This window comes from Carica papaya, chromosome 6 (genome assembly GCF_054855325.1).
Source record: "Carica papaya isolate Zhongbai chromosome 6, ASM5485532v1, whole genome shotgun sequence".
Taxonomy (NCBI): domain Eukaryota; kingdom Viridiplantae; phylum Streptophyta; class Magnoliopsida; order Brassicales; family Caricaceae; genus Carica; species Carica papaya.
Window position 1 is genome coordinate 34,277,452 of NC_142314.1, and position 11,975 is coordinate 34,289,426.

The window sequence follows — 11,975 nt, forward strand, 5'->3', positions numbered from 1 at the left end:
ATCATTATCATCTATATTATTTTATTATTTAACATGTTGTAACAGCCCCGGAAAATATTAAAATGAAATGAGTATTTAAATATATCGAATGCGGAAGCGAGATCAAAATTTCAGTTAACATCCCTTACACGAAAAACCAAACAAACGTACTTAAAATATAAAAGGTTAAACTAACTAAGAAAGAAAACTCGAAAATAAACTATGCGTATGACTACAGAGTCTCTAGGCATCCCCTTCGTCGTCCTCCTGCGGAACGGGCTCGGGAACCATGTCTTCCTGATCTGAAATGGTTAATTAAGGAGTGAGCTACACTAGCCCAGTAAGAACATCACGATATCTCACCGTCACGGAGATAAAGGTGGGTAGAAAACCACAAAAAGACCAATGGAGCATAATTTACAACAAAACCTTTTATCAATAATAAAACTTTTACCATCCACTTACCTTGGTGGAATTTATGAAAACAATATGAGAAAAACAATAACATTATCATAATCATTGAATAATCTAAGCTGTAAAACATAACACTTATCACGCCTCTTGTAATTCAATCATTGTACAACATATCTTTTTTCTCATTTACCAGCCTACTAGTATCCGTGGGGGTCCATAGGGGTTCCGCTACCCGTTAACCTTTAACATTCATAATCAGTTTCCAGGGCCGTCCCCATACCCCGTCCGGTATGGGCGCCAAAACCATGAACCTCAATACCCCGTCCGGTATGAGGGTGAAACGGGCCGTCCCCATACCCCGTCCGGTATGGGCGCCAAAAACCATAAACCTCAATACCCCGTCCGGTATGAGGATGAAACGGGCCGTCCCCATACCCCGTCCGGTATGGGCGCCAAAACCATAAGATCTCCATACCCCGTCCGGCATGTGAGACCACAATCCCGGTAGGGTTCCCTACGGACCCGGTCCGTCCACCATCTCCCAGGATATCTAGTCAGGCTGACCCCCATAATACAATTATCAGTCTACACAATCTTTCATTTTTCTTTTCCTCAATCAGCATCATCAATTCACATTTAAACAAGCAAATCGTAATTCATACCAAACAGACAACATACAGTATCAGTTTTTCAGTCATTCAACCCATAATTAATAAAAACGTAGTACATGCACACAAATCTGTAAAATGAACACATCAAACCTCATTTTGCATTTAAAGCTGTAAACAGGCCAAATAACAGTAAATCATCAATCACACTAGACTCGGGCTCCATTAGCAACCTTAAGCAATTTCACACATGCGTTAATTCAAGAAATACCGTTTTATCATTTTGAACTTTAATACCGTGATAGGAAATAAGGTGAGGGGTCCTTACTTGTTTTCGAGATCCGAATACGATTCACAGTGCGCCTGCAGGCTGTCCCTAATTTTCCCTGAATTTTTTCCGGGGAACTGAAACACACTAACAGTACCTGCACGTGTTCAAAAAAAATCCAAATTAGGCCCAGGGCCTCTTTCGGCCCAAATCGCAACTCCGGCACGGCGGCTCCGCCGTGCTCCGGCGACGGCGCCGCCGCTGGCGGCGGCGAGTCGCCTCGGGTTGGCTGTTTTCGGCCGTTTTCGGCCGAATTCGGCCACACTCGCATTGGTCCTTGTCAGAAAACAACCCTAGGGCCCTCGGGGGGCCAAAAAATCACGGAAAAACGGAGCTTACCGGCGGCGGCGCTCTCGGGTGCGGCGGCTCTCCGGCGAGGTTCGTGTTTTGGTGATTCGGCTCCGGTCAACCTGTAGAGAAAAGAATGGTGATCACGGTGATATAAAAATTGCATCGAACGGAGGCCGGGAAGGGCCTCGTCGGAGGCAAAAACTGAGAGGGGGCGCGGCGGCGCCGCTGGGCTTCGGCCGTGTATTCCGGCCGTTTGGCCAGGATTTCGGCTTCGATTCGGCCATAGGAGGAATCAGTGGGGAAAAACGAGTCGGGGGTATGAAATTTACCTCGATCGGCGGTCGGAAATTTCCCCGGTGCGGCGGCGAGTGGCGGCGGGTGGCGGCGGTCGGCCTCTGGTTCGTCTTCTCCGGCGAGCGGCTGGCGGCTAGGGTTTGTGGTCTGGTGTGGGGGTTCTATTTATAACCCCTTGCCTTTTGATCACAGCCGTTCATTTCGTTTTAATCTGGGCCGTTCGTTTTTGATTGAATCTGGGCCGTCCGTGCGTTTGAATCTGGGCCGTCCGTGCGTTTGAATCTGGACCGTCCGATCGCGCGATTGATCTGGGCCGTCGGATCGCACCCACGCGGATCGCCAACGTGGCTCCTTTCGGAGTGACGCGATCTTGCCACGTGGCAGGCCCTGGTTGGCCGGGACTGCTGACCGGGCCTGCTGACGTGGCTGCTGACGTGGCCCCCCCCTTTTTTTTTTTTTTTTTTTTTTTCCGGGTGCTACAACTCTCCCCCCCATAAAGAAATTTGGTCCCCAAATTTGCCTCATTACTCTTGATCAAACAGATGAGGATATTGGGCCCTAAATTCTGATTCCAGCTCCCAAGTCGCCTCCCTAGGCGTGTGGTTCTGCCACAAGACTTTTACAAATGATATTTCCCGGTTACGGAGTATTCTGCTTTCTCGGTCCGTGATACTGACCGGTACTTCTTCATAAGACAAGTCCTCTCGGAGTGAAAGCGGTTCATGAGCCACGACATGAGAAGGGTCCGGATTGTACTTGCGCAGCATAGATACATGAAACACATTGTGAACCCGGGAGAGCTCAGGGGGCAGTGCAAGTCTGTAGGCAGTGGTACCAATCTTGTCTAAGATTTCAAAGGGTCCAATGTATCTGGGGTTTAATTTTCCCCTTCTGCCGAACCTACTGATTCCCTTGAAGGGGGTGACTTTAAGAAACACACGGTCACCTTTCTCAAAGGTCAGGTCTCTCCTCCGGGTATCAGCATAGCTCTTTTGCCTACTCTGAGCTGTCTGGATGTTCTTCTTGGTCTTAACTATCTTGGACGTGGTTTCTTCCACTAAATCCGGGCCAAACAATCTTCTATCGCCCACTTCCTCCCAACAAATCGGTGACCTGCACGGACGCCCGTATAGTGCCTCGTATGGGGCCATGCCGATGCTTGCTTGGTAACTCTTGTTGTAGGCAAACTCTATCAGGGGTAGATGGTCGTCCCAATGGCCTCCGGAGTCAAGGACACAAGCTCGGAGCATATCCTCCAGCGTACGGATTGTCCTCTCTGATTGTCCATCGGTTTGGGGGTGGAAGGCAGTACTGAGGGACAGCTTTGTTCCCATAGCTTGCTGGAAACTATTCCAAAACCGAGAAGTGAATCTGGGATCCCTGTCGGATACCACTGTTACTGGGACCCCATGCAGTCTGACTATTTCCCGGACATACATTCTTGCCAACTTGTCCAACGAATCGGTCATTCTGATGGCCAGGAAGTGGGAAGACTTAGTGAGTCGGTCAACAATTACCTATATGGCATCGTGTCCCGATCGTGCCTTGGGTAGTCCCGATACGAAGTCCATGGTGATGTGTTCCCACTTCCATTCTGGAATCGGTAAAGGCTGAAGCAACCCCCCTGGGCGTTGATGTTCTGCTTTGACCTGCTGACATACCAAGCACTTAGATACAAAGTCGGCTATATCTCTCTTCATCCCATTCCACCAGAATCGGAGTCGCATAGTTTGGTACATTTTTGTACTTCCTGGATGCATGGCGAACCTTGAACTATGGGACTCTGTCATGATGTCTCTTTTTAATTCATTGTCGTCTGGGACACACATTCTGTCCTTGAAACGAATCAATCCGTCGGCAGAGATCTGAAATTCTGAGTTCACTCCCTGTTCTGCATCCTTCTTGCGGTTTACTAGGGCGGGGTCGATTGACTGGGCTTCCTTTATTCTTTGGATTAACTCGGGTTGGACTGCTAGGTGGCTCAAACATGTGGCCCTCTTCAGATCTTGCAGTCGAACCTGCTGCGTAGCCCCAATGGACCTGCATTCCGAAACCATCAGATGGGCTAGGGTGCCTGCACTCTTCCTACTGAGGGCATCGGCTACTACGTTGCCCTTACCTGGATGGTATAGGATGTCACAATCATAGTCCTTGAGGAGTTCCATCCACCTTCTCTGACGCATGTTGAGATCCTTCTGAGTGAAGATGTGCTTCAAACTCTTATGATCGGTGTAGATCTGAAAGGTCTCTCCATACAAATAATGGCGCCAGATTTTCAAGGCGTGTATGATTGCGGCAAGCTCCAAATCATGGGTAAGATAGTTCTTCTCATGATTCTTTAGCTGTCTAGACCCATATGCTATAACCTTTCCATGCTGCATCAGGACACAACCCAGGCCCAGATAGGAGGCATCACTATAAACTGTATACCCTCCTGATCCACTCGGTAGAGCCAGCACGGGTGCAGTAGTCAGTCGCTTCTTCAATTCTGAAAAACTCCTTTCGCAGTTCTCATTCCAATCAAACTTTGCATTTTTCTTTGTGAGTCGGGTTAGAGGGGCTGCTAGACTGGAGAACCCTTCGACAAACCGGCGGTAATAACCCGCCATCCCTAGGAAATTGCGAATTTCCTTAACTGTTGTCAGCCTTTCCCAACCAAGTACCGCTTCAACCTTTTCGGGGTTCACCGACACCCCTTCCTTCGATATAACATGTCCTAGGAAGGCGGTTTGCTCGAGCCAAAATCCACACTTGCTCAACTTTGCATACAACTTCTTTTCCCTGAGTACCTGGAGGACTTGGGCAAGATGATGAGCATGTTCTTCTCTACTTTTTGAGTAGACTAAGATATCATCGATGAACACGATGACAAATTTATCCAAAAACTCTCTGAAGATTCTGTTCATTAGATCCATAAAGATGGCCGGGGCGTTGGTTAGCCCAAACGGCATAACCAGGAACTCATAGTGTCCGTACCTGGTTCGGAATGCCGTCTTGGGGATGTCTTCTGCTCTCACTTTTACCTGATGGTAACCTGATCGTAGATCTATTTTAGAAAAGACCTGTGCACCCTGCAACTGATCGAAAAGGTCATCAATCCGGGGGAGAGGGTACTTGTTTTTAATTGTTACCTTGTTTATCCTTCTATAATCAATACACAGCCTCAACGTTCCATCTCCTTTCCTTGCAAAAGTAACCCCGGCACCCCATGGGGAAATGCTGTGTCTAATGAAGCCACTGTTTTGTAGCTCAGTGATTTGTTTCCTTAGCTCTTCCATTTCGATGCGGCTCATTCGGTAAGGAGCTACCGAGATGGGTTGGGTTCCTGGCTGTAACTCTATGGTGAACTCAACCTCTCTGTCCCCTGGTAGACCGGGCAGTTCATCCGGAAATACGTCTGGAAAGTCTCGGACTACTGGAATCTCTTGGATACAAACTTCCTTCTTGGGTTTACCTAGTTAGGGAAAATACAATATCAACGCACTGGGAATTAAGAAGAAAAGAATTTGTCATTAGGGAGAATCAGTACCGAATAATTTTATTAACTTGTAAATGGCTCCTCGTTGGGAGGATTAAATACAATCTTTTTATTAAAGCAGTCTATGGTGGCGTGATACGCCGCCAGCCAATCCATTCCTAGGATTACATCAAAATCCCCTGTGTCTAACCCTATCAGGTCTACCCTCAATTTCCTATCTGCTATCTCCACGGCACATGCCCTGTAGACAACCTCTCCTAGTAATGTCTCCCCCCCAGCGGTAGATACAAACAATAATGAATCTAGTCTATCAGGTGATACACAAATTTTGGAAGCAAGAACATGTGAAATAAAAGAATGTGATGCACCAGTATCAAACAAAATATGAGCAATGTGGCCAGAGATAGTATACATACCATGTACCATGTCCGGGTCTGCATCGGCATCCTTCTGGGTAAGGTTGTAAACTCTGCCCTGGATTGGAGGCCTCCCTTGATTCTGGTTCCTAGGGCACTCCCTCGCATAGTGCTGGGCACTGCCGCATATGCGACAGGTGTTGTTGAGGCGGTAGCAGGGTCGGTCCCCATGATCCCTGCCGCAGTACTGGCAGATCTTCCCACTAGCTGCCCCCATAGCCTGAGGAGGGCCCTGAACGGCAGGCCTGGGTCTCTTACTGGGTTGGACAGGCATGGTAGGCGCTGGCCTGCGGAGCGGGGCTGAAGGTCGGGAACTTCCCGTTAGCTGAGGGCGGGTGTCGAAGCTCCTTTCTATGATCTGCGCCTTTGCCAGGACTGTCGAATATGTCTCGAGCTCCATCACCAACAAGTGCTGTCTGATCTCCGGGCGGAGACCCCACTGGAATTTCCTGGCCTTTCGGCCCTCATCCAACAATGTCTCCGGGGCATGTCGGCCCAGCTCCAGGAACTTGCGGGCATACTCCGACACTGTCATATTACCCTGGACCAACTGAGCAAATTCAATTTCCTTTAAATGTTGGATGTGCTTAGGGAGATACTCCGCATGGAAAGCCGCTAGGAACTGCTCCCAAGTAACTGGTACAGGCAGGGTGGCCCGCTTGAGCTCCCACCAGCGTACTGCTTCCCCTACCAGCATGTAGGAGGCAATGGCAGCCCTCTGCTCAGGAATTACTCCCAAGGTCTCAAAGGCTCTCTCAGTCTCCGCCAGCCAGTATTGGGCCTCTTCAAAAGAGGATCCCCCCGAAAAAGTAGAAGGGTTCAGTCTCCTGTACCTCTCTATGAAGCCAGGGTCGATCAAGGAGGGAGCGGGGTCCCGAGGTAAAGGAACTGGGGCCGGCTGAGGGTGAACTGGGGGACCCTGTGGTGGCGCCTGCTGATGGGGTGGGGGCACTGGAATATGCTGTGGCGGTACCTGTTGGTACTGTGGCTGTGGTACCGGGTCGTACCGCGGCTGTGGTGCCGGGTGGTACTGTGGAGGAACAGGCTCCTGCCGGGGTGGCTCGGGATCAGCCTGCTGTAACGGGGGCTCAACCTGCGCTAGCGGAGGAGGTCCGGGTAACTCCCTTCTCTCCTCTTGCCTTCGCTGGGCAGCTACGAGAGCTTCCACCATCTCATATAATCTGTCCAAATCCTCCCGAAGCGAATTATCTTGGGCCGCTCGGTTTAGTGGGGGCCTTCCTCTCCTCATTTCTGTGTACCTGCATTTACAAGGAATGGTTGAGTAACGACCCATCGGTGAGTATTTCTTTAAAGGACTATAGTGTAAGGGATAGGTCCGAGGAAATGCGTCTCTGATACCAACTGTAACGGCCCCGGAAAATATTAAAATGAAATGAGTATTTAAATATATCGAATGCGGAAGCGAGATCAAAATTTCAGTTAACATCCCTTACACGAAAAACCAAACAAACGTACTTAAAATATAAAAGGTTAAACTAACTAAGAAAGAAAACTCGAAAATAAACTATGCGTATGACTACAGAGTCTCTAGGCATCCCCTTCGTCGTCCTCCTGCGGAACGGGCTCGGGAACCATGTCTTCCTGATCTGAAATGGTTAATTAAGGAGTGAGCTACACTAGCCCAGTAAGAACATCACGATATCTCACTGTCACGGAGATAAAGGTGGGTAGAAAACCACAAAAAGACCAATGGAGCATAATTTACAACAAAACCTTTTATCAATAATAAAACTTTTACCATCCACTTACCTTGGTGGAATTTATGAAAACAATATGAGAAAAACAATAACATTATCATAATCATTGAATAATCTAAGCTGTAAAACATAACACTTATCACGCCTCTTGTAATTCAATCATTGTACAACATATCTTTTTTCTCATTTACCAGCCTACTAGTATCCGTGGGGGTCCATAGGGGTTCCGCTACCCGTTAACCTTTAACATTCATAATCAGTTTCCAGGGCCGTCCCCATACCCCGTCCGGTATGGGCGCCAAAACCATGAACCTCAATACCCCGTCCGGTATGAGGGTGAAACGGGCCGTCCCCATACCCCGTCCGGTATGGGCGCCAAAAACCATAAACCTCAATACCCCGTCCGGTATGAGGATGAAACGGGCCGTCCCCATACCCCGTCCGGTATGGGCGCCAAAACCATAAGATCTCCATACCCCGTCCGGCATGTGAGACCACAATCCCGGTAGGGTTCCCTACGGACCCGGTCCGTCCACCATCTCCCAGGATATCTAGTCAGGCTGACCCCCATAATACAATTATCAGTCTACACAATCTTTCATTTTCCTTTTCCTCAATCAGCATCATCAATTCACATTTAAACAAGCAAATCGTAATTCATACCAAACAGACAACATACAGTATCAGTTTTTCAGTCATTCAACCCATAATTAATAAAAACGTAGTACATGCACACAAATCTGTAAAATGAACACATCAAACCTCATTTTGCATTTAAAGCTGTAAACAGGCCAAATAACAGTAAATCATCAATCACACTAGACTCGGGCTCCATTAGCAACCTTAAGCAATTTCACACATGCGTTAATTCAAGAAATACCGTTTTATCATTTTGAACTTTAATACCGTGATAGGAAATAGGGTGAGGGGTCCTTACTTGTTTTCGAGATCCGAATACGATTCACAGTGCGCCTGCAGGCTGTCCCTAATTTTCCCTGAATTTTTTCCGGGGAACTGAAACACACTAACAGTACCTGCACGTGTTCAAAAAAAATCCAAATTAGGCCCAGGGCCTCTTTCGGCCCAAATCGCAACTCCGGCACGGCGGCTCCGCCGTGCTCCGGCGACGGCGCCGCCGCTGGCGGCGGCGAGTCGCCTCGGGTTGGCTGTTTTCGGCCGTTTTCGGCCGAATTCGGCCACACTCGCATTGGTCCTTGTCAGAAAACAACCCTAGGGCCCTCGGGGGGCCAAAAAATCACGGAAAAACGGAGCTTACCGGCGGCGGCGCTCTCGGGTGCGGCGGCTCTCCGGCGAGGTTCGTGTTTTGGTGATTCGGCTCCGGTCAACCTGTAGAGAAAAGAATGGTGATCACGGTGATATAAAAATTGCATCGAACGGAGGCCGGGAAGGGCCTCGTCGGAGGCAAAAACTGAGAGGGGGCGCGGCGGCGCCGCTGGGCTTCGGCCGTGTATTCCGGCCGTTTGGCCGGGATTTCGGCTTCGATTCGGCCATAGGAGGAATCAGTGGGGAAAAACGAGTCGGGGGTATGAAATTTACCTCGATCGGCGGTCGGAAATTTCCCCGGTGCGGCGGCGAGTGGCGGCGGGTGGCGGCGGTCGGCCTCTGGTTCGTCTTCTCCGGCGAGCGGCTGGCGGCTAGGGTTTGTGGTCTGGTGTGGGGGTTCTATTTATAACCCCTTGCCTTTTGATCACAGCCGTTCATTTCGTTTTAATCTGGGCCGTTCGTTTTTGATTGAATCTGGGTCGTCCGATCGCGCGATTGATCTGGGCCGTCGGATCGCACCCACGCGGATCGCCAACGTGGCTCCTTTCGGAGTGACGCGATCTTGCCACGTGGCAAGCCCTGGTTGGCCGGGACTGCTGACGTGGCTGCTGACGTGGCCCCCCCCTTTTTTTTTTTTTTTTTTTCCTCCTCCTTTCCGGGTGCTACACATGTAATATACAAATAATTATAAATAATAACATTCTTTTCATATAAATACGAAAAAAATTAGATATCATAAACTCAAAAAAATCTTTTGCGAGTCACAGTTTGCCATTTAAGCCCTTATCTCTAAGTCGTGGGAACTTGAATTGCAACATTAGAATTTCAAGTAATTATTTTATTTATTATAAACTCTTCACACAATAAATTTACATTAAAGTTAATTTATTTGCTCAATCAATCATCAAAATGCAGACGAGGCAAGATATTATAAGCACCCAATATCTTAATAACATTTTTATCTAAAGTTTTAAATTAAATTTTGCATACGAAATGCAAAATCGATCTTATTAAAAAATCGTTTAAAACTTGATTAAATAAATTAAAAAATCGTTTAAAACTTGATTAAATAACTAATATTTATTGAAAAAATTATAAAGTCGGATCATAAAAAATATTAATTTGAAAAAGCTCATTGAAATCGATCATATATGAGATTTAAGAATTTAAAATTTTTACGTTATTATAGTTATTTTAGTTTTGACGTGGATATTTGACATTCCCTTTATTCAATATATATTATTAGGGAATATTAGTTAATTATCACTATTATTAATTCATATCAAAAAATAAAAATTCACCATATTATCATTTTTAAATTCAACAATCTATAGTTATTAAAAATTAATTTTTTAAAAATAAGATTGTATATATATTTATATATTTATATATTTACAATAACTAATGTGGTCGAATCGCAACCAGAGATTGAAAAACGCGACGATCCCCCAGAATTTGCAAAGTGGTATTCGCTTTTGGGTAAAATTTCAAATCAGTACACGAAAAATCAAATATTTTACAATTGCCCCAACAAAGTGAGCGAAATCTGACGTAACGGATTAAATGGCTCTCTCTCTCTCTCTCTCTCTCTCTCTCAAGTCTAACGGACGTTTTCAGAAATGTAGCCGTTGCAAATTCCAACGGCTAAATTCCTTCTTATCTTTTTTAATTTCACGTCCTTTTAAGTACCCCTTTAAATTCCATTTTCAAATTAACTACATTGTAATCTCCCAACACCTGAGATTTCATTTTAAAAATCCACCTGAGATTTCATTGTTGCCAGAAAAAAAAAAAAATCCTTCCTTTCTTAATTTGAATTTTCAGTTCTTTTACCCAGTTGAAGAAGGTATGCAGGACCCATTTCACTAATTTGATTTTTCAGTTCGATTTTCTTTCCATTTCGATCGTATTTGTTTCTAACGTTGAAGAAATTAAGGTTTATAAGTTGATCTGATTTTAGATTGAAATACCCATAAAACAGAGCTGACTACTATATTTCTTTTGTTGTTTATTTCAGGTGTTGGAAGAAGCTTTGTAAGGTCAAAATGAATGATTTGATGACAAAATCTTTCACCAGCTATGTAGATCTGAAGAAGGAAGCAATGAAAGACCTTGAAGCTGGACCAGACTATGATCTAGAGATGTCTGCAACAGCCAATTCCATGGACCAAAACCTAGGTCTGTTTCTCGAGGAAGCAGAGAAAGTAAAGCAAGAAATGGGAGTAATTCGTGAAATCCTAGGGAGGCTCCAAGAATCCAATGAAGAAAGCAAGTCAATGCACAAGTCTGAGTCCCTCAAATTGCTGCGTCACAAAATCAACAATGACATATTGACAGTGCTGAAAAAGGCGAAGAGCATAAGGTCCCAGCTTGAGGAGATGGACAGGGCAAATATTGCTAATAAGCGCCTTTCTGGATGCAAAGAAGGTACCCCAATTTACAGGACTAGGATTGCAGTCACCAATGGTCTGCGCAAAAAGTTGAAGGAGCTGATGATGGAGTTTCAAGGGTTGAGACAGAAGGTGATGACCGAGTACAAGGAGACTGTTGGAAGAAGGTACTTTACAGTAACTGGTGAGTACCCAGATGAGGAAATCATAGATAAGATCATTTCTGATAGCAATGGAGGAGAGGAGTTTTTAAGTAGAGCAATTCAGGAGCACGGTAAAGGTAAGGTGTTGGAGACAGTGGTGGAGATACAGGACAGGCATGATGCAGCAAAAGAGATTGAGAGAAGCTTGCTGGAGCTGCACCAGGTGTTCTTGGACATGGCGGTGATGGTGGAGGCACAGGGAGAACAGATGGATGATATCGAGCATCATGTAATGAGTGCTAGTCACTATGTGAAAGATGGTGCAAATGAGCTCAAGAGTGCTAAGGCGTATCAGAAAAGCAGCAGGAAGTGGATGTGTATTGGGATTATTCTTCTGTTATTGTTGATTCTTGTGATTGTGATTCCTATTGCTACTAGCTTTAGTAGTTCTTGAATTGGGTGTCGCAGTGAAGGAGTTAATTCCCTGTTATTCCTTCTTTTCTTGTCACTGTGAAATGTATGATATGATCACATGGGATTTGCAAATGTACCTAGTCTTGGACTGGGATGTACTGAGGTTTATTCATTTTGCTTTATTCTTTTATTGATGACATTTTCAGTTCATTTCTCTG

The 11,975-nt window shown here is 46.1% G+C and overlaps 1 protein-coding gene across 1 annotated transcript; it reads left to right on the forward strand.

The window, feature by feature from the left end:
- Nucleotides 1–10,500: 10,500 nt before the first annotated feature.
- SYP111 (syntaxin of plants 111) lies at nt 10,501–11,967 on the forward strand. Its single transcript, XM_022042462.2, has 2 exons — nt 10,501–10,656; nt 10,828–11,967. The coding sequence occupies exon 2, from the start codon at nt 10,856–10,858 to the stop codon at nt 11,795–11,797; it is 942 nt and encodes a 313-aa protein (XP_021898154.2). The 5' UTR covers nt 10,501–10,656; nt 10,828–10,855; the 3' UTR covers nt 11,798–11,967.
- Nucleotides 11,968–11,975: the final 8 nt, after the last annotated feature.